The following is a 24,245-nucleotide window of genomic DNA, read 5'->3' as shown; positions in this document are numbered from 1 at the left end:
TTTGGCCGGAATCTCGCTGCAGCATTTCCAAATTCTCAATTTATGGTGTTTTTAGGGTTTACAAAATCGGTGATTTCAGTTAGGTGATGAAGTGAGTGAGATCGCCTCTTCATACTAGGGTTTCATTTAATTTTTATTATTCTACTTTCACTCTTTTTCTTCTTTTGCTGTTTCTCATGAATATAGGATTATTAGAGGAACGACGATCTGCACTCACTTCAGAGTTTTGGCTCTTTTCCTCCAAATTCTTCGCAGGAGCTTTACTATAGCTATATATTGAATCTGATTATTTCTAGTGTTCCCGTCGCCAATTTCAGTCGATGAGGAATTGTTTTCGGATCAATCTCTGCCATTACAAGAACAGGCGAATACTATTCTTACGTTTTCTTCTCATCAATCAATGGCAGAATTTTTATGGGAAACTCGCCATGTCTATGCAGTGATTCTTTGTGATTTCCTTCAACATAAACGAGTGTTATTGCCGTGAAAGTTTTCCGTTCTATCAGTAGAAAGACAGAGAAATCAGCTTCTTTCCTTTTTTTTGTTTTTTGGGCATATTGAAATTTAAAAATTTTTGATGACAAAGAATTGAGGGTACTCCGTTAAGAAATGAGGGTACTCCATTAAGAATTTTCATGTTTTTGAATGAATATGTGAATATTGATATGTTCTTTCCCTGCATGAACCGCCATTCAGCATTTAATTTACAGTATTTCGTGCTCATCCCTACACTGTTGCTGTTGGGACTCGATATGTGAATAATATGGCTGGGATAGGGTGGCCTCAGAATCATCATCTCTCTCATTTTCTCTTTGAATAATATAGATTAAAAAAAAAAAAAAACAAATTTTCAAAAAAATCGATCATGGATTAAAAGAAAAATCACAAATTTTCAAAAAATTCTATCATGGATTACAAAAAAAAATTCGATCATGGATTAAAAAAAAAATCACAAATTTTCAAAAAATTCAATCATGGATTACATAAAATTCGATCATGGATTACATAAAATTCGATCATGGATTACAAAAAAAACAAAAAATTCAATCGTGGATTACAAAAAAAGAAAAAAACAGTTCGATCATGGATTACAAAAAATTCAATCATGGATTACAAAAAACTCTATCATGTGTTACAAAAAAAGCAAAAAACAAAAAATTCAATCATGGATTACAAAAAAAAAAACAAACATTTCGATCATGGATTATTACAAAAAAAAAACAAACATTTCGATCATGTATTACAAAACATTCGATCATGGATTACAAAAAATTCTATCATGGGTTACAAAAAAAAAAAAAAAACAAAAAAAGCGATCATGGATTACAAGAAAAGAAAACAAACATTTCGATCATGCATTACAAAAAATTCTATTATGGGTTACAAAAAACCAAAAAATTCGATCATGGACTACAAAAAATCAAAAACAATTCGATCATGGATTACAAAAAAATCGATCAAGTATTACAAAAAAATCTATTATGGATTACAAAAAAAAAAAAAAAAAAAAAAAAAAAAAAAAAAAAAAAAAAAAAAAAAAAAAAAAATCCGTACGGACTCGCCGATTCACTGTTCGGACTCGCCGATTCCCTACAGTGAATCGGCGAGTCACTGTGCGGAATCGTCCGGTTCTCTCTAGAACCGGACGATTTCCGATTTTTCAATCGATCCGGTTCCTTTTTACGAATTTCGAGTCGAACCGGGCGAGTCCAATTCGACTCGGCGTTTTTTAAAACGCTGGTTTCATGTATTTTTCTCCCTAAACTAACGGGTCTTTTTTTGGCGAGGGGATTTAGTGAGGGCTGCGGTTTGTACAGGGCCTATGCTCTAAACAATCAAATTAGAGCCGACCTTCAATTAGTGTTGAGACATATGGTTTCAATAATGAAAATCTTTGTGATAGCTTTAAAATATGATTTTATCTTTATTTATAAAGTGTAAAGTTTCAAAAATAATATAAATTGATAGATTTATGAAAATTTAAAAATCTTGAAAATTAATGGTCAAAAAATATGTTATAAAATACATTATTTTCAAACATTAAAATCTATTTATTTCTCATATCGATACATCTTAATGTGAGACGATCAATTTGATGATATTTAAACATCAAAAAAACCCTTTCAAGTAAAATATTTGTTGTGGGCTCTATTAAACTTTTTTTTTTTTTTTTGAAAGGAAAAGGTTTAAGAATAGAGAAGATGGGTTGCATTACCCCAAATAAAACCAAAAAAGACCGTCCAGTGACAGGTTCACCATCTCATATTGTTTGGAGATGTGATTTGTATCCTAGGGTTATCATTTGGGTCATTTTATATATATATATATATTATTTATTTTATTTTATTTTTTATTTTTTTTTGAGATGTGATTTGAATCTTACGGTTATCATTTGAGAAGGTCTCACGTCCTCATTACTCATGAAGATAAATATTCATCAATATAAATATATGGAAAGGGTAAAAGGGCAGCAGTCACACCACAAGTTACAAGTCCCTTCCTTTTCAACCCACAGCCCCCTTTCTTCTTTCTTGTGTTCCTTCTTCACAACTCCTGCTAATTGGAAACAGGATTGAAAACAGGAAACAGCTGAGTTTTTCTCCTACCCTGTCTCCTCAAATCTTTCAAAAACACAAATTAATTTCCTGAAGAAGAGAAAGCAATGGCCACCGACCCTTGGGTCGCCCTTCACCTTGAAAGAGACGATTTGGTTGCTGATTTCTTGGTTCGAATGTCACAGGGTGACGCGCAGGAGCCACTTAGCCCCAATCAAGGCGTTCCTCCGCCTCCGCCTCCGCCTCCACGACCACGGTTGCCACCACGGCCGTATTTTGAGCTTCCACTTACAGATTCCTGTCGAAGTTGGGGGGTTAAGAGGCGGCGGTCAGGCATAGAGGAGACTGGAAATCTTACCCATGGGATGGGGCGGTCAGGCATAGAGGAGACTGGAAATCTTACCCATGGGGTGGGGCGGTCAGGCCATGGGGCTGGGAATCTGACCAACATAAAGGATGGGGGCGTCGTGCAAAAGCTAGAGGAGACTGGAAATATTACCCATGGGGTCGGGCGGTCAGGCCATGTGGCTGGGAATCTGACCAACGCAAAGGATGGGGGTGTTGTGAAAAAGCCATCGAGCCCTTTGTCCCCGCTCTTTTGGGGTGCTGCTGCGGATTGTGCTGCTGCTGATTGTGGCAATGGAAATTGGTCAGATTCATCAACCCATCGCAGTGCTGTGCTGTCTGTTAAGGTTTGGGTTTTTATCCACCACTGGTTTACTGTATTCCTCCTCGACTCCTCTTTAAATAGCTTTAACTGATTCTTTTTTTTTAGTCTCATCTGCCTTTCTTGGGTTTTTTTTTTTTCTTTTCTTTTTCTATTTTCTCTCCCTTGGTGGTTCTGTGCAATTTACTGTTTTCCCTCTTGATTCTTTGTTTCTGATCCTGTGTACCTGAGTGATTATAATCTAATTGGAACTTCTAGTTTGACCTAATAATAATTACTAGTGGAGGTGGAGGTGAGGTGGAGGAGAAAACAGCTCAGTTCCTGGTTCTGAATTTCACTCTTTGTTTTTTTTTTTCTTCTTTTGCGGGTTTAGATTGTGGGGTTCTTTTCTTTTCCTGATCTTTTGCGGGTTTAGATTGTGGGGTTCTTTTCTTTTCCTGATCTTTTGCGGGTTTAGATTGTGGGGTTCTTTTCTTTTCCTGTTCTTTTGTTTAGATTGTGGGGTTCTTTTCTTTTCCTGTTCTTTTGCGGGTTTACGGGTTTAGATTGTGGGGTTCTTTTCTTTTCATGTTCTCCTTGTGGCGTGGCATTGTTCATCGCCTTTTTATCGGATGACAGTCGATATCTGGTTCTGGGTCATCCCCTCTGGGTCATCGCCTCTTTATCGGATGACAGTCGCTTCTCTCTCTGGTGGTTCGTTTATGTCGTTTCATGTGGTGGCCCCAACCCACACAGAGAGCAGAGAGAGAGAGAGAGAGTATCAATGGGTGAAGTATGAGAGTTCGAAATCAGGAAGACGGTTAGACAGAGAGAAAGGAGGGTTAGAGAGAGAAAGTTCCGGAGTCACTCTCCTCATAGAAGAGTGAGAGAGGGGAGAATTTCGTGGAGTGGGTAAAGGTGGAAACTGGAGAGACCGTTTACTTTGTTGGTTGGTGGGCTGAGGTCTCACAGAGACGTGGGTGGGGTAGAGAGAGAGAGGTGGTTTGGGTAGAGAGATAGAGATAGAGATAGATTCGCTTTGCGGAGATGGAGAGAGCTGTAGAGGGAGAAGGAGAGATTTGTAGAGAGAAGAAAGAGAGATGGGAGATGGAGAGAGTTGTAGAGAGAGAGAGAGTTGTAGACAGAAAGAGAGCGATGGGAGAGAGAGATAGAGAGATTTGTAGAGAGGGAAGGAGAGAGATTTGTAGAGAGCGAAAGAGAGAGAGATGTAGGGTTGGGTTGAGGTTTGGTCTTTGACGGAAACGGGTGTTCTTGAACGCGGACGTGGTTTGTTATACCCAACTGTCAATTATATTAATTAATTAATAATTTTTTATCTTTTTATGCCGATGTTAATACCCTTTCTTGTCGGCGTGCCTAAAGCTCTCGCCACCAAATAAGGACGGTGTTCTCTTCCTTAAATTTTGTTGTTATCTACTTCTTTTTTTTTATTGTTGGATGCTCCCTCGGGAGCATTTTGTACATATACTCCCTCGGGTAAACCATTGGGGGACTTTTTTTTGGATTTTAAATTTCGGTATCAATCCAATCAGAACTAGATGATTATTTTCAAATGAAAAACATTTAGATTTTGAGTTCACAATCATCGAGATCATTCCCTCATAAAATTGGACGGTTCTGGAATCTTGACGTCCTTTGCAGGATATTTTATCTCCAAAATTTGAGATGAAAAAAAAGGGAAAAGTTTATATGGAGCCGAAGCTCTAAACAATCAAATTTGAGCCTACCTCAAAAATTTCACTGAAAGAGGTTATTTTGATGTTCAAAATATCTTCAAATTGATCATCTTGACATCAAGATGCATGGACATAACAAAAAAATTGATTACAAGTTTTGAAAATAGTGTATTTTGTAACACATTTTTGGACCGTTAATTTTCAAGATTTTCAAGTTTACATAGATATATCGATTTACACTAATTTTGAAGCTTTGGACTTATAATTAAATATGAAAATATATTTTAAGGTTATCACAAATATTTTCGATATTAAAACCATATTTCTCGATACTATTTGAAGGTAGGCTCTAATTTGATTGTTTACAGCCTAGGCTCTATACAAACTGCACCCAAAAAAGAATCCTTTTGAGTAAGTTTTGATTGAGGGAGTAAATGGATCGTAGCGCTCGAGTAGGAAATCGTTTGCCCTTTTTTTTTTTAGAGTTATTAATGTTTTATGTCGAAATATTGGACATTTCGCTGTAGTTCTTAAAAGAAAAAAGAAAAGGCATAAAGGATTCATAATATCCCAATATCCCCAAAATATGAGATAAAAATGAATCCTTATGAGTAAGTTTTCACCGAGGGAGTAAATGGATAGTACACTCCTGTGGGAGTTGGAAATCATTTGTTTTTCTTTTATTTTTTTGTGAGACATTTCCCGATGGAAAACGTTTATATAGAGCCCAGGCTCTAAACAATCAAATTCGAGCCCACCTCAAAAATTTCACTAGAAGAGGTTATTTTGATATGCTCAAATTTACTCAAATTGATCCTCTCAACATTAAAATTCATATACATGAAAAAAAAATAGAATTCAAATATTGGAAATAGTGCATCTTGTAATGCATATTTGGACCGTCAATTTTCAAAATTTTCAAGCTCTTTATAGATCCGCTCAAACTACACTGTTTTTTTTAAGCTTTCAATTTTATAATTAGAGATAAAAATATATTTTAAGGCTTTCACAAAGATTTCCCATATTCAAACCACATTTCTTGTCACTATTTGAAGTACTTTGATTGTTTAGAGCCTCAGCTCTATATAAACTGCACCCTTTCCCTATAGTTCTTAAAAGAAAAAAGAAAAGGAATAAAGGCCTCATGATGTAAAACATGTTGTTTTCCACTATGGTTTAAAATTTTTAAGCCGTTACTTATTTCTTACTTGTCCCTTTTTTTTTTTTTGTAAGATTTATTTCAAATTTCCTTTTCCTTGAGATTTTGTCTTTCTCAACAATATTTTCCCCTTATTTTTCTTGAATTGCTGAGGAATTATTTTTTGATTTTTAAATATATATATATTTTTGGGGTTTTTCAGGTTCCTGTAGATGCGGGCCCTAGTAATGGTAAACCACCCATTAAGCGACCCTCCAAGAAGAAGGTATGCAATGTTAGCTCTTTTTTGTTTTCTTAATTCATTTTTGTCTCTAGAACTATTTGAGTGGGTCTTATCTCTTGATGAGCAATGTATTAAACTCGATAGACATCTGATGAACTCAATGAAGAGGTTAGTGCGCTGTTGCGGAAGAAGATGGAGTTGGAGAAGGTTTGTTTTCTTTTTGAGTGTGACATTTTTATCCCAATTCTATTTTATTTTCTTTTGAGGTTATTCAAGGAGTTCGAATTTCTGATTGAACAGAGTGTGGAGGACTTGCGGAATCAGCGCAAATGTCTAAGCGAGGAAAACATAAGCTTGAAGAAGAAGCTCAAGGTGATTGACCTCTCTCTATGCTTTCTCGCATTTTTCTTGGTCGAACTTCGTAAAGGACTAATGAAATTATTGTTCTATTTAGGAAAATGAACTGCTGTTCTGCTTCCAGTTAAATTTTATTTTAGAAACATGTGAAGGAATTATGAATTTATGATACTACTATTCGTGCAAATTGATTGTCTTTATGCTCTTCAATAGGTCTTTTACAAATTTGCCAAGAATTATGACATTATGGTTAAGAATCTGTTTATTAAATGTGCTTTGTGTTTCGCTGCTGTGCTGCATGGGAAGCATGAAGCATGTAATATGGGTCAAAGGCTGGCACATTGGAAGAAACCTAGGCAGTTTTTGGAATAAAATCTGGCAGTTAATCACCAAATTCCATTTCTGTCGACCACATTGCTTGAGCTTTGATATGGCTGTTATGTCCATTTTCCCTTAATGTAATTACATTTAGCATTTCTTTAAAGGATTGTATACTGTAATACGTGTAGCTTATGAGAAGTAAGCAACATGCCATGTCAAATGTACATTGTCAACATATAACATTTGAGATGGAACATTCCTCTACAGAGCAGATATTGCGGGACTGGAAAAGAAGGAATAATTTAAATCAACCATCCATTGTTGGCAACATGGGGTTAAACTAATCTATAGCTTATTGATCTGATACAACATGCACCATGTTATACTTTCCATTACTAAAAATAAAGCATGAAAATAATGAATAGATGAGTTGTAAGATACTATATTATTTTAATTCACGTGCTTTTGGTTTTTTATCTTGCATACTCTATTATTTTGGTTAGATATTGTAGAATTTTAACTCATATGTCTTTTGCATTATCTTTTTTGTCTTGTTATTTTATCATCCGCAATTGTCCTTTCTATGTTTTCTTTGGTATGATACTTTATTTTTGGTTTCACGGTCATTTCATTCAACGTACGTGTCAACAACGTGGGAATGTAGTGTTAGAATGTCATCAAGATTTCCGCTATGTATTTTCGATATGCATTTATTAGTTTTCATTTTTTCTTCTATGTTTGCAGAACATGCCTTTTGAGCATGATCATAAATGTTTTAGTTGTTTGCAGAACATGCCTTTTGAGCATGATCATAAATGTTTTAGTTGACTGTAATAACAGTGATAGCATCCCTCTCCCTTCAATGCTTTTCACAAAGATTTTTACCTTAGAATTCCAAGATGAAAACCAACCACTAATTCAGCATGGAAAAGTGTATTAAGATGCACGAAGCATAGCTGCATATCATCATATACTGCAGTTATCTCCAACATCCATACTCAACAATAGACGATGGAGATCTGCTACTCTTTTGTTCAAGAGGATAATGGCAGATTTGAGCAGAAGAATGGCTCATCTGAGTATCGCTCCCTACCTTTGAAGTGGGTTGTACAATGCTTTTCATCTTTATTCTTTACTCTGGAATTGCTCGTACAATCACATATTTGATGCTATACTTCTGTGGGTAACTGCATCTGATCACAGTTTCCCAGGGTTCTCTGTATTATGACTAAAGACTCCTGTTATGGATGCGATCGCTCACCATACGTAGCTAAATTTTTCTTTTGATATTTTAATAGCTAAATTTAGGATGATATTTCCCCATGCTTTTCTTTTGATATTTTAATAGCTAAATTTAGGATATCACCAGGACACAAAGCTTAGTTTTTAGAAGTTTTTAGGTAACTTTGTCACTAAATGTCTCCTGCACTTTAGTAGAGCTTGGTGCCCCCTCTTTCACATACTCCTTTGTCGGATCTATCTGAAAATGCTCTTGTTTTGTAAGCCAAATGCACTAAGTTTCTCAATGTGTATGTACTATTTACATCTCTTGAGGTCATAATACCCTTTGCTCATTCCTGTCTATAGGTTCTTTCAAATTTAGATCTAATTGTGGATCTATGCCACTCTGTTACATCTGATATTCCTTTTGCTGTATATATTGGTTGCCTCTCTCTCTCATGCTTGATAACAGACAGACCATCCTACCTGCTACGTGTCGGTCTTAATTACAACATCATCTAACAACATCGGTTGCCTCTCTCTCTCATGCTTGATAACAGACAGACCATCCTACCTGCTACGTGTTGGTCTTAATTACAACATCATCTAACAACATCAATTACAACATCATCTAACAACATCAATTTACAACATCATCTAACAACATCATCTAACGTATCAATTACAACATCATCTAACAACATCATCTAACGTATCGTCGCACTACTTGTTGAAAGGAAAAATGACTTTCATCTGTTGAGTTGCGCAGCTTAGACTATTTGATCGCTGTGCTACACTACCACCTTAGACCATTTGAATCTGTAAATTGGAAGCTAATGTACTACTGATTGTGGCTGAGTAAATGCAGCTTGTTTTGGTGAGTGTTTCTCATTCGTCATGTGGATTTTGCTTTTAATGTTGGGCATGACTATGCTTATCTAATTATATCTTGCCAACAATGTATCTACTTATGTGTGTTTTCATATCTATATGGGATAAAGGCATGCATGGTTTATGGGAAATCTACTATATATGGAATCACTTTCTCAAGATTCCTTTTCTGAATCATTAAGGTGAATGAAATTGGGCGTTGTTCTTGAGAATTGAGATTGTATTTCCGTAGTTTCTTTCTCTTATTGTTTCACACTTTCTTGAAGGAAATAGGTGATATAGCACAATCGTCGTGCGACTCATTTAATTTTAACCATGTTTTCTTTCAGATTGAGACTTCAGATCGCGTTCCATTTCTTGACTTGAACGTCCCCCTTACAGATTTAGAGTAGCTATGCCGAATTAGTCCAGTTGATCGTATTGGATGCAACATGCACTTGGTGCTATATGAGAAGCCGCTATATGAGAAGCCTCAACTGTACATAGTACACATGCATCTCATCCATGCACCAGTGGAGATTGACCAAATTTTTGGAGTGTTCTCAGACTTCCTCTTTGGTCTTGATAGGAGTTAAGTACTAGAGATGGAGATATAATATATATATATATATATATATATATTATATACATTGGCAATTTTTGGAGTGGCTCGTGGCAATAATTTATTTGCGCTTTTCATATTAACTGATGACTGCAACATTCTAATTTTTTTCAGGTAGTTATTGATAATCAATAAAATTATTTATTTTTTCGGTTTTGGATGCTTATTCTCTGTTTTTCTGATCTTATCTTACACTCTTGTTTATGACATTCTAATTTCTTTGGTGGGTTGTCGTCAACCATACTCAACCATACAAACAGTTGATTCATTTTCTTTCTGGTTTGGGTTCACCTCTAATGCTCTCCTGTTTGTTATACATGTTTATTGGAAAAGAAATAGAACCAGGGGACTAGGAATATGACTTGCACATTGGTATAGCATGCATGAGAATAGCTCATTATAAACGGACATTTATAGCATCGCAATGTGGGGCTTGCTATAGAAAGTGCTTGGTAAAGCAAAGCTTGAAAAGATCTCATTATAAATGCTCATGTATAGTATCGCATTGTGGGGCTTGCTATAGAAAGTGCTTGGTAAAGCATGCTTGAAAAGATCTCATTATAAATGGTCATTTATAGTATCGCATTGTGGGGGTTGCGATAAAGGATATAAAAGAAAATTTCAAGCTCCACAAAAAATAGTATTTTGTAACGCAGTCTGGTAGTATTAAGTATTTACATATCAAGTATACGAGGAGACCATTTACCTACAAGGTGGTCACAATTAATCTTAGCCATTAGAAGTGAAATTGGGTGGTTGCATTTATTCTATTGTTCAAGCTCAAAGTTTAAAAGAAGTTTTCTTGAATACACTCAAGCTGTTAGATTTTACATCGGATGGTTATAATTAATTGTGACCTTGTACTAAAGATAAATAGTCTCATTGTATACAATCCTTTATGTATCTGCACTATTTTTTGAAGCTTGAACTATTTTTTGAAGCCTCAGGTATCACAGTTGCATGTGACATAAGTTTTTAGGCCATTAATAGTTTAATTACATTTTCAGTAGGGTTAGGCTTTGAGGTGCAGAGAAAAAATACAAAGCCACTTCTTTACGCTAACCTCTCCCTGTAACAAAAAGAGCATATTGTGATTGCATTTTAAATCGATTCCCATAACAATCACTGTTACATTTCCCTAATCAATACATGCAACCCCCAAAATTAAGCCCATTAGGCCCCTAGTGGAGTGAAAACTTTTCAACTTGCAAAGTCCATGATGCCTCTTGGAGCTCGATTTCCTTTTCGGGTGCGGTTTGTATAAGGTGACAATGTTTCAGTGGCAAAAATCTTTGTGCTGGCCTGAATTTATTTTGTCTAATTATAAAATATAAAGTTTAAAAAAAAATCTAGCAAATCTATGAATACTTAGAAATGTTTAGAAATGGAAATGTCAAAGTGACAACTCAGATAATGCATTTCAAAATACACCACTTCCCAGACGTAATATCCATTTTTACATGTCGAAACATCTTGAGGTTGAGATGATCGATTTGAGAGTTTTTAAACATTGAAGCAACCTCTTCTAGTGAAATTTTGAGGTGGCTCTAATTTGACTAATCAAGGCCTCAACCTTATATAAACTTTTCCCTTTTCACAAAGCCCACATTCATACCTTGACAAATCAACTTGTTCTATGTCAGTATTTAAGCCCAATGATAAACCATTTTGATGCTTCATGTCAACAAACGCTAATGTCAATAATATTGTCTCATCGTATTTATTTGAAAAGAAAACATCTTAGATGATTATTCAATCCTAGGTATTATGGCGATGTGAAAAGAAATAAATAGCAGATAATAATTTCATTAGGATTGATGGAAAATAAATGTACGACGGAAAGAAGGGTACCACAAAAAGAACTATAGTGGTCTTTTGAGATGGTTTTAAATAAAATGCCATAAACTCAAAGTAAGTGGTCTTTTGAGATCATTTTATTTAAGTGGTCTTTTGAGATCATTTTAAATAAAATGCAGAGTGCTTTAAATTATGTTTCTAAAATATGGGGGAGTTGAAGATCCAGATCGGAAATCAATAGAAATCTGTGTTCAAGAATTTGCCTAAATCTATCCGATTTTAATTCGACTGATTTTGTCATAGAACTAGTGAAGTTGGATTATTCGGTCGTATGATCCGAATAAGCGATCACGTAACCTAAAAACAAAAAACAAAAAAGGATCACCATTTCTCTCTTGTTTCTTCACCATTTTTTGTGATTCTTGTTCCGAAATCTTTGTATTTTAGGCATCTTTTATATGCACGTGTACTAAATATTAATCACTAAAATAAAATTTTAATATTAAATAGACATATTCATTTATAGAGATAGTAACAGAGAGAATTTGTTCAATCCACATTCATATATCCGCTTCTATTAGATAGTAATTTTTTTATTTTAATTATACTATTCTCTAACCCACTCTAAAATTATTATTAATAATATTAATAAATTTATTATTCACTTATAAGTAAATATTATTCTAGAAAATTAGAAAAATAAAAATGCAATTTTTTTTCTAATTTGGAGGTCTTAATAATATTAGTAATGATAATATTTGTAAGTATGATTGTAGTATTATTACCTTACTAAATTCTAATTTACTTTCTATAATATGATTGATTGTACTTTAAAAAAAAAAGAACAAGGATTTTACAGTGGGTTTTAAAAATTTTAAATAAATAATATTGTCTTCCATATAAGACTCGAAACTATAAAACTAAAAATAAATAAATAAAAAATATTAAATTTAAAACATTTGGAAATATGTAATAAAAATATATACTTTTAAGAAAATTAAAATTATTAAATTATAAAATAAAGCAATCATTTAAAAGTTCTAATAAAAATACTTCCATGGAAAATAAATTTATTTTTTATAGCTTTAAAATATATTTTAAAAATTAGCCATTAATGAAATAAATGAGCATGAAAATTCATAATCTATTTTTTAAAGAATTTTAGTTTATAGTGATGAGCCTTATATCAAAGACAATGTTATTTATTTAAAATTTTTAATATCCAATAGTAAAAATATGTTAAAAATAATATAAACCCATCATCGTAAGATATAAATAACAAATTAGCATGACAATAATGCTATATTTATGAATATTAATTATTAGTAATATTATTTTTGAATATCTACATTAAATTAAACACTACTTATCAACTAAAAAAAGAAAACATTACTTATTAAATTAAACACTACTTATCAACTAAAAAAGAAAACAAGCCATAAATGCAAAAAACTATAGCAATAAACAAATAAAAAAAGTTAGAAACAGATAAATGAGAAAGCTAAAGGGGATATATATATATATATATTATTTATTTATTTTCTATTTATTCCTTATGGAACGTTGAATAGCCTTGCTTGGACCTTTGAGTTGTTTCTCTTGTGATAAAGAGGGACACGTGGGATGATTGAAACAGGGAGAGATGTGGAGAAATGAGTTGAATAAAGAAAATATGAAGATTTTGTTTTTCAAATTTCATTTAGGGCAGAAGAGTGGAATAATATATAAATATCTATTATCTTATATAAAATAAAAAATAATAATAATAATAATAAAATAATAATAATAATAATAAAAAGCTTGGGTCCGACAATAACTCTCTCGCACTTTATAAAGTATGGTACGGCAATCCTAACCCTTTGCCGCTGTATAAAGTACTTTGCACTTTGTAAAGTGGGTCCGGCAATAACTCACTCGTACTTTGTAAAGTATGGTAACGCAATCCTAACTCTCTACTAGTATAAAGTATGTAGTATGGTCTGCCACCGTATAAAGTATGTAGTATGGTCTGGCAGTAGAGCTCATTGTATAAAGTATTTAGTATGGTCTGCCACTGTATAAAGTAGGTAGTAAAGTATGTAGTATGGTCTGCCACTGTATAAAGTATGTAGTATGGTCTGCCAATAGAGATAAAGTATGTAGTATGTAGTATGGTATGGCAGTAGAGATAAAGTATGTAGTATGTAGTATGGTCGTAGTAGAGACCCGGTATTGTGTAAAGTGTGGTTTGGCAGTTGTAAAGGGTGGTCCGATCAATAGTAGATGTATGGTGGTCCGACAGATGTTACTTCCAAGGCTCCGACTATGTAGGCTCCGACTCTGTAGTACTCAGGGCTCAAACTATGTAAATGGAGGTTCTGCAGTACTCAGTGCTACAGTATTCAGTCAGTAGATGTTACTGGATTCCAGTGCTACAGTACTCTGTCAGTAGATGTTATTGGATTCCAGTACTGCAGCATTACTCAGTCAGTAGATGTTACTGGATTTCAGGGCAAATGGCGATGGACTCAACCAATAGATGTTATTGGATTCCAGGGCAAATGGCGATGGAGTCCGACTATGTAAATGCCAGGGGTCCGACTATGTAAGTGCCAGGGGTCCGATTATGTAAATGGCAGCAATCCGACTATGTAAATGGCAGGGGTTTGACTATGTAAATGGCGTCCGATTATGTAAATGGGAAGGGTCCGATTATGTAAATGGGAGGGGTCCGACTATGTAAATGGGAGGGGTTCGACTATGTAAATGGCAAGGGTCCGACTATGTAAATGGCAAGGGTCCGACTATGTAAATGGCAGGGGTCCGATTATGTAAATGGCAGTGGTCCGATTATGTAAATGCCAGGGGTCCGATTATGTAAACGCCAGGGGTCCGATTATGTAAATGCCAGGGGTCCGACTATGTAAATGCCAGGGGTCCGACCGACTATGTAAATGCCAGGGGTCCGACCGACTATGTAAATGCCAGGGGTCCGACCGACTATGTAAATGCCAGGGGTCCTACCGACTATGTAAATTGCAGGGGTCCGACCGACTATGTATGTAAATGGCGGGGGTCCGACTATGTAAATGGCAGGGGTCCGACTATGTAAATGGCAGGGGCTCGACTATGTAAATGGCAGGGGCCCGACCCGACTATGTAAATGGCAGGGGCCCGATCCGACTATGTAAATTGCAGGGGCCAGACTGACTATGTAAATTGCGGCCTGACTATGTAAATGGCGGCCCGACTATGTAAATGGAGGCCCGACTATGTAAATGGTGATCCTGCAGTCTACTCAGTCAGTAGATGTTACTGGATTCCAGGGCCCCGACTATATAAATGGTGATCCTGCAGTGTACTTAGTTTCGATCCGGTACTTCCGGAACTTGGGCGCTCCTACAATGTGATGGTGCGCTTCGGCTTTGGCAATGGTGATCCTGCAATACTCAGTTTCGATCCAGTAGTTGTTTTAGGACGATCCGGAAATTGGGCGCTCCCACAATGTGATGTGGGCTTCGGCAATGGCGGTCCTTTGTCTTAGGCCGATCCGAAACTTGGGCACTGCACAATGACGATCAGGAATGTACTACTTCGGCAATGTACTACTTAGGGCAATTCGGAACTTGGACACTCCATAACTTGGGCACTCCATAATGCCCATCCGGAACTTGGATGCCCCCACTATGTGATGGTGTGCTTCGGCAATGTACTGCGCTATGTATTGCGCTTTGATGGTGTGCTTCGGCAATGTACTGCGCTTTGATGGTGCGTTTCGGCAATGTACTGCGCTTTGATGGTGCGCTTCGGCAATGTACTGCGGATCCAAAAGTCTAACGCCAAATCTGGCCAAAATGAATTTTGTGTACGAGAAGTACATTTCTATCTAAAAAATGAAGTTTTTCCCTCGAGGATATTTGTATACTTTTGGGAAAAAAAGTGAGAGAAAAAGTTGAGTTGGTGTAAATTGCATAGAATGCACGGCCTTGAGGCTTTTTATAATTTTCTCTAAAATTAAAATATCTATATCAAAAGATAATCCAATACCCAGACTTCTCTCTACCCTTATCCAATGCCCACGCTTTTCTCACAATATCAAAAAAATATCTAATATATTCGCTTTACCGTTATCCAATGCCTATGTTTTTCTCAAAATATCAAAGAATATTCAATATATGAAACAGAATCGACGAGAGAAATCCCACGTAAATAGGAATGTGCTTATCAAATTTAACGCAATTAGTTATCAGATATTTTGATCCTTTAAAATGATATTTTCTAAAAATCTAGGAAATTTATTATCTTTTTCTATGCAAGAAATTTATTCATCTTTCTCCATTCAAGAAATTTATTCATCTTTCTCTATTCAATAACCTCCTATGCTTTTTCTTGTTTGTTTTCTTTATTCTCTTCCACGTTCATATAAGATATCTTACTCTCTTTCTATCCTAAAAATACGGGATTTGATGCTTTATGCGGAGAAAGAGTTTATGAGTTATAGAGAGAAAGGGAGAGAGCGTGGAGAGACGCGTTATTTTTGAGAGAGAGAAGAATACACACTATTTTAAATACTTGCATAATTTTAAGTTTTTTTTGCTTGACTTTAATTTTGTAAAAATCCCTATGATTTTTTTAATGCATTATCACAATTTTATATTTTCTGTATGTTATATCAGATCTATTTGAGATTTTTGCGAGAGAGTGTTAGGCATTTTTTCGTGGACTATTTGAAAGACTTCTTTGCATATTCTTTCTTTTTTTTCTGAAATTTTTCTTAAAATGGCCCTTCTTTTTTTTAAAACAATTTTATGTTTTGTATATATTATGCTAGATTTATTTGGGATTTTTGGTATGGAGAGTTAACCATATCTATATCTATACACTACATTTTTTTAACCTAAAGGTAAGGAGCGGACATGTGTGGGTGGTCCTATTCCTATAGAGAAGGTAAGACGTATCTATATACTATATGATTAAGCCAGGGTTAAAAGAGTGGACGCGTGTCGTGAAAATAAAAAGTGTTTTTATTCCTAAAGAGAATATAAGACATCTCTATATCTATAATACATTATTAACAATAAAAGAGTAACGTATACATAGAGATAGATTGGGTACATGCCCTAAACTAAAGGTTTTTAAGATAAGGCATATTTCTAATTCAATAAATCAATTTTTTTTAGGGTTCTAATCTATTTTAATTTTCAAAATTTGATATTAGTTCCCATAATAATAGGAAAATTTTATTTTTATTTTGAATGGTACCAAGTAAAATTTTTTTAGGAGGTCTATGGTAGAAGGAGATAAGCTAGATTCATACCAATTTTAGAGTAGTACGCCTCAATTTTAGGAAAAGATCAGAATTACAACAATTTTAGAAAAAGATAGGAATTACAAAAAAGATAGGAATTACAACCATTTTAGAAAAAGATAGGAATTACAAAAACCATCCTAAACTAGATTCAATGTAATTGATATTTTGAGTAGTACGCCTCAATTTTAGAAAAATATAGGAATTACAACAGTTTTAGAAAAAGATTGGAATTATAATAACCATCTTAAACTAATGGAGTAAACATGAGGATCTAAACTCCACGCTTTTAATAGAAAAAGATGTAATTTTACCAAAAGATATAATTTTTGAATGGTAGCATATAACGTTTTTAGGAGCTCCTATGATAGAAGGAGATATAATTAGATTCATGGCAATGGGTTTCAAGGTAGTTGTAGAACGCAACAGTTGTAGGGAAAGATTACGTATTGGTAAGTGATTTCATGCAACCGTGCAACAATGTAATGGCATAATTTAAGCCATTAGATCAATTATAATTGAATAGCTGAGGACTGTTGGCATAATTTAAACCATTAGATAAATTACAATCCAATGGCTGAGGTTGAAGTCAAAATTTTCTTCTTTTTTAAATTTAAAAGTAGCCGTTCTAATTTTGAATTCAAAATCGTATTTCCCTCTGTTTCTCCCTTCCCCCATATTCTCCTTCTCCCACCCTCTTCTCTCTCTTCCTCTCCTTCTCTCCACCTTGTGTCCCTAATCTAGACATCCCGCCCCCTATTCCTCCCCAAACCTCCCCAAAGGAATAGAGCTACCCATTTGAGAAGACCATGGATATTCATCAAGGAGATAATGACATGAAGATTCAAGGTGTGCCTTTTACTTTTTTTTAGGGAGGTTTTTTTGCTTTCCTTAGATCGTGATTCAGCCCTCTCTGTCTCTATATATCTATCTCTCACAGTACTTTCTTTGACCCTAAGTTTTTAAATTATTCTCTATCAAGCTACCTATGGTGTTCTCTTATCCTTCTCTCTTGGTTATCTTGCTCTTCCCTCTCTCTACTCCCTTTCTCAAGATCTCTTTCACTCTACCGAGTCCTTTCTAGGAGGGTTTTCTTTAAATCGTTGGATGGGGTTTTTTTAAGCTTTGTGTACAAGCTCCGTTAACAACCCATAATTATGCATGTCAATATCTCAATAAAGATATGAATGTGATGTTTATTGTCAAAGAAAAAAATATATTATTGTGATGTTTAAAATCTCAATTGCCATCTTATTCTTTGAAGAACCTTGGAAGACCTACAGCTCAAAATATCTCTCCATCTCAATCTCTATTGAAGCTGAAGCCCTTAAGATCCCAATAGCTCTTCCACATAGAAGACTTTGTAGATCAGAATGGCTCTGAAAATCGGAAGGAAATCAATTTTGAGTCAAGTGATGTACTAAACATTTTGGGTTCTTGAATAAAATTTCTTTGGGGATTTTGAGGTTTGGGTGGTTCAATGATGCTTGAAAATGATTTTGGGTTTTTTTCTTTTTCCTTTTCATACTTTTCTTCTATTTTCGTAAATTAAGGTTTTTGAATGAAGAAAATTGGAGTTCTCCTTTACTATTTTTTGGTTTTACAACTGTAAAGGTTCTTATTTGTAGTAGTAAAAAGGTCCAAAAATTCAAAGCCACGAAACTCAATCTATGAAAAATTCTCTGATTTCAGTAAATCAGTGAGCTCAAATTTGATTTTAGGGTGAACTTGTTGAAATTTTGTTGATTTAATAAATCACACTACTGTTTTTTTCATTGCAACCTGGTTCAATTGTGTTTCAACTAATAAAGGTTTTTAACTTCCTGGTTGAAGGCTTTCAATTGCTTGCTTGATCAATCTTGAGAACATCAGTCTCTACCTCATTACTCACAAAAAATTATCTAATTTTTTTGTATTTGGTAACGGCCACTTTTACATGTAAGGTTATGTGATATTGATGTAGGCACTTCTCTTTTGAAAGCAATCTTTAAGATGGGGGGCCTTTGTATTCAAGCATGTTGGGGGGCCTTTGTATTCAAGCATGTTAAATGCAAGCTTTGTATTCAAGCTTGTTAAATGCAAGAAGAAATTCATTGTGCATATATTCGGGGTGGTCAAAGAGACCAATCTTTAGAATGAACAAGTTACACTGATGAAGACTAAATTAATGTCTATTTAACTTATTTGTTTTTGTGTATATATTTAAGGGTGAACCTTGGAGTGTGTGGTGAGATTTTTTTTGCAGATTTAGAACCATGTTATAGCTTGTATTTAATATACATATGCTATGGAAAGTTTGATTTCTTTTATCCTCTCACTAGTTTTCCCTTATTGGAGCTGGTTATTCTAGTGTGGATACTTGCTGCTGATGGACTTATGACATAATGAGTAATGACTTTGTGAATAATGCTTGTGTGTTTTAGATGTAGGGAAAATAGTAAAAGAGAACTCAAATTTTCTTCATTAAAAAACCCTAATTTACTTGCAAATGACAGAAAAGTTTGAAATAGAAAAAAAAAAGAAAAAAAAACCCAAAATCTTGTTCAAGCATCATTGAACCACCTAAGCTTCACAATCCCCCAAAAAAAGTGATTCAAAATCCCAAAAAGTTTAATACCTGACGGAATTGATTTCCTTCCAATTTTCAGGGCTATCCTGATCTACGAAGTCTTCTATGCAAGATGGTTTGAGCAGCAGGTCTTCCAAGACTCTTCAAAGAAGAAAAACCTCATCCAACGATCTGAATAAAGCTCCATTCATAGAGCACCAAAAATCCCATTCATAGAGCATAAAAGGACCCATTAATAGAGCTAATCCTAGAAAGGCCACGGTAGAGAGAAAGAGATCCTAAGAAAAGGAGTTGAGAGAGAGAAGTGCACGATAATCTAGAGAGAAAGATGAGAGAATAACATAGGGAACTGATAGAGGAGCATTTCAAACATTAGGGTTAAAGAAGGAAATGTGGTATATATATATATATATATATATATATATATATATATATATATATATATATATAATATTCTAAACTTCACAACCCTTCAAATTACAAAGGTTCAAGATGGAAATAGTTGTGAAGCGTGGATTTATTATTCTTGTTGTCTATTTTTTAAAAAAGTTACTTTTGTGAGGCAAATTTGTAAATATTACTACAAGATAAAGGGCATTTTTGTCATCTCCATAATGGGTAAAATTAAAATTTTAACTAAAAGACAAGGCCCTCTACAAATAAAGTTTTAGGACAATAACTTTCAAAATGCCTTTGTACTTTTATGAAAATTTCAAATTTGCCCTTGTTTAATGATAAAGTTACCTATTTAAATAATTTTTTAATAAAAAAGTAATGACTGTTTTGATAAATACACCCATCACAACTCCTTCTAACTTGAACCTGTGTATTTTGAGGGGTTGTTAACTCTCAACAAATATAAATATAGAGGGACCTTTGTATTTTGAGGGGTTGTTAACTCTAGACAAATATATATATAGAGGGAGATCTAAAGAAAGAAAAAAAAAGTAAAAAAAACAAAGTAAAAGGTTAAAAAACTAAAAAAAACAAAGTAAAAGGTTAACCTTGAATCTTCATGCAAATCATTATCTCCTTGATGAATATCCATGATCTAGATTAGAGATGATAAGGTGGAGAGAAGGAGCGGAAGAGAGAGAAGATGGTAGGAGAAGGGGAATATGAGGGTGAAAGAGAGAAACAGAGGGAAATACTGCAGAGATTTTGAATTCAAAATTAGAAATGTTACTTTTCAATTCTAAAAAGGAGACAGAGTTGACCTCAACCTCTGCCATTAGAATGTAGTTCATCTAATAGCTTAAATTATGCCAACACATCGTTGCATCATATTATAGTGCAATGGTTGCATGAAATCACTTCTGATAGATATTTGAGTAATTGAATGATCTCTCATTATCTATGGTGCCAAGCCAATATTTAAATTAAGTATACTTTATTCTTAGCTGACTTTTTATTTTTATTTATAGAGTTTATTTTTAAATTTTTATTATTAGAAAGCTAATAGAATGGATTTCTTTTGGATAGTTTATTCAAAATTAATGATGAAACTTTTATACAAGTCAAACTATTTTTTGTATGTACTCAAATTTAACACATTATAAAGAAATAGCAATGTCTATTTTTTTCAAAAGAAGTACATATTATAGAAAAGACGTGTCATTATTCAAATTTTAGTGCAGTATAGATATTTGTACAACTCACGAGAGGAATACTTGCTATATTTTGTTGACAAGTGTCATTTTTCTCAAATTTATTATATAAATATTTTTATTATTTATTAGATATGCATATAAATCTACTTTTAATGTCCTCTTGCAAATTAGATATGGCCTCACTCAGGCAGTGATCTAATGCAATAGCTGTTTCATAGTATAATGCAACTACACTTCTAGAAAACTATATTTGTGGTATTTGTATGACCCAAAATTTTTCACACACTATCTTCATCTCAATAATCCATCCATAAAGAAGACATTCAATTTGAATCATATATATATGGTCAAAATGAGTCTCCTCTCTTCATCTCAATAATCCATAAAAAAAAAAAAAAAAGACGTTCAATTTGAACTATATATATGATTAAAATGAATCCCCTCTCTTCATCTCAATAATCTATAAAAGAAAAAGGTATATGTTTGAAATGAGTCCCCTCCAACAACAAATCTAGACCATTTATTTGGTAAATTTCAAGATCTTAACCTTTAAAAACTCAAATTCATTTTTTTTTTCCTTTTTAACACTATTCATCTAATGATAATGAAACCGTCTAGAAAAATTGGAAAAGAAAAATCCTTCTAAAGCCTTGATCGATCTTATCAAAATGGATGGCCTATGTTAATTAGGCTAAAAAAATACTTTCAAGGTTGCATTTTGAATAATTTTCTTTTTTGTGATCGTTAATTAGAATAAAAAGAGTGTATATTTTAAAATTGAGAAAAGTTTATATAGAGCCGAGGCTCTAAACAATCAAATTTGAGCCTACCTCAAAAATTTCACTAGAAGAGGTTGTTTTGATGCCCAAATATCGTCAAATTGATCATCTCGACATCAAGAGGCATGGACATGAGAAAAAAAATGGATTTCAAGTTTTAGAAATAATGTATTTTGTAATGCATTTTTGGACTGTCAAGTTTCAAGATTTTTAAATTTTCATAGATATGTCAATCTACATTAATTTTAAAGCTTTAAACTTTATAAATAGCGGTGAAAATATATTTTAAAGGCTATCAAAAATATTTTCAGTATTGAAACCACATTTCTTGATACTATTTGAAAGTAGGCTCTAATTTGATTGTTTAGAGCTTAGGCTCTATACAAACCGCACCCTTTAAAATTTGGATCAAACAAATGGCCCTAATATGGTTTTTGAAGATTGTTGCATTATATTGCTATACAACCGTTACATGAAATCATTGCCCAGCCTGTCTCTCTCTCTCTCTCTATAACGTTCATTAGAATTAAAAGAGATTATATTTTAAAAGTTGGATCAAACAAATGGCCCTAACATGTTTTTTTAAAGATTGTTGCATTATATTGCTATACAACCGTTGCATGAAATCACTGCTCGACTTCTCTCCCTCCATAGATTGTTACATTATATTACTATACAACCGTTGCATGGAATCATTACCCGGCCTCTCTCTCTCTCTCCATATTTAAAACGCTATTAGATATGAATGAAAATCTTTTAGAGATGATCCCGTATTAGGTCTTTTAGAGATGATCCCTCATTAGGTATGCATGCAAGCTCTTTTTTGTGGCTCTTTTTTTGGTATTGAGCAATTCCAGAGGTTTGATCCTCTGTTACATTTACATCAACTTTGAAGAATTAAAACACCTTTGATTCTGACTTTGAAACCTATACATTTGTTTCTAAAGAATAAAATACAGACATGTTAAAGGGAAAAGATAACTTTGGGGACATATTGGCCCATATACATATAAGTAGGGACTTGTTATCCTTCGAGTCTGGTCTTCGAAAGGGAATGGGTCTCAAGTGAATTGTAGGAGACGATTATCTCTCTCCTCACATCTTGAATACTACTCTCTTCTCTACTCTTGGTTCCTACTGAGGCACAACTTCTGAAGAACTCTTTATCTCTCTACTAAACTCTGTCTCTCAGAAGTACGACCTCCTCTTCAATTGAGAAGTACCTCTTTTTATAGTACTAAATTATGGTTATTCGAGCAACAACCACACACTTATTATCTTCAAATCTTCACCCTCCATCTTTATCTTGAGTTTATCTACTCCATTGAATCACCAATCTTGTAGGGTGTGATCTTTATCTTCATAACAGGATTTACCTTTTGTATTTATCTTCACACGATGTTGATCTCTCTGCTAAGTTATCCTCACAGATGCAATCAATGACTCTTCTCGAACCTTCAAACCCCATGATCTTGTAGAAGCAGAATTAGAGATTCGTCAATATCGTTAAAGGCTGTAGCCACTTTCGTTGTTCAACTCAATCCATGTTGACCTTTTAAGGGTGATAAAGCAAGGAGCCTAGAGTTCAACGGTGCAGATTAAACGAGAGACTCCATGTTATTGAAGAAACAATTCCTCTTTTGTGGAAACCTATCGGCCGTACAATTCATAAAGCTTTTATGGCTTTAACTGTCGGACGATGATACTGACGGTAGATTAAGTCATCATCGAAGAGTTCATGATTGTTTTTGAAATTGATATGGGTTAAGCCATCTCTGGGTAGCTTTAGACTGTCGTTAAAACTGAGATGGGTTAAGCCATCTCTTAGCAGCTTTTAGGCCACCAGTTGAATCTGAGATCAATTAAGTCATCTCTAGGAAGCTTTAGACTACTGTGATGGGTTAAGTCATCTCTGGGCAGCTTTAGATTGCCGTTGAGACTGAGATGGATTAAGTCATCTCTGGGCAACTTTAGACAGCTGTTGAAACTGAGACGGGTCAAGCCATCTCTGAGCAGCTTTAGACTGCTGTTGAAACTGAGATGGGTTAAGCCATCTCTGGCCAGCTTTAGACTGCCATTGAAAGAATCCTTAGTCTAATCTCAAAATCCATAGACTAAGCCATACTCCGATTATAATCAAAACGGGACGCTCTTGAATGACGAGAACCATACTCATCCTCCATAGGTTCGCTGCATATCTCCAAGTGGTTGTTTTTTAGTCTTTCATTGGGACTAAGTTGTCATACTTTCCAAAGGCAAAGTATGAATCATTAGCAACTCGATAAATGTATCTGGTCTTGTTCGTGATAAAAGCATTCCCAACAATGTAATAGAATGTCACTTTATGAATGTGTTCGATTGGTGCACTCAGAAATCAAGGATACTTTGGAAGTTGAGATCAGAGTGGATGGAGACAATGGTGATGATTCGGAACTTGAATGTCTCATTTACTCATGTCTACAGAGAGGGTAATGAAGTGGTACAATCCTTAGCAAAGAACGGTGTCTTTGCATTCTCTATCTATTTCGAAGG

The 24,245-nt window shown here is 34.3% G+C and overlaps 1 protein-coding gene across 2 annotated transcripts; it reads left to right on the top strand.

Moving 5' to 3' along the window:
- The first annotated feature begins 2,472 nt into the window (after nucleotides 1-2,472).
- On the top strand, nucleotides 2,473-9,835 carry LOC18438559 (uncharacterized). 2 transcript variants are annotated; one of them, XM_020670098.2, is made up of 5 exons: nucleotides 2,473-3,247; nucleotides 6,260-6,322; nucleotides 6,425-6,487; nucleotides 6,581-6,652; nucleotides 9,400-9,645. In XM_020670098.2, the coding sequence occupies exons 1-5, from the start codon at nucleotides 2,663-2,665 to the stop codon at nucleotides 9,460-9,462; spliced, it is 846 nt and encodes a 281-aa protein (XP_020525757.1). In that variant the 5' UTR covers nucleotides 2,473-2,662; the 3' UTR covers nucleotides 9,463-9,645. The 2 variants fall into 2 exon arrangements, with proteins under 2 accessions (XP_020525757.1, XP_020525758.1); XM_020670099.2 differs by lacking the exon at nucleotides 6,425-6,487 and having other exon boundaries at nucleotides 9,400-9,835.
- Nucleotides 9,836-24,245: the final 14,410 nt, after the last annotated feature.

The sequence above is a fragment of the Amborella trichopoda genome, chromosome 12 (genome assembly GCF_054954075.1).
Source record: "Amborella trichopoda isolate Santa Cruz 75 chromosome 12, AtrichopodaSantaCruz75HAP2 v2.0, whole genome shotgun sequence".
In the NCBI taxonomy this organism is placed as follows: Eukaryota; Viridiplantae; Streptophyta; class Magnoliopsida; order Amborellales; family Amborellaceae; genus Amborella; species Amborella trichopoda.
Note: the sequence above shows the minus strand (reverse complement) of the source record. Positions and strands in the feature narration are given on the sequence as shown.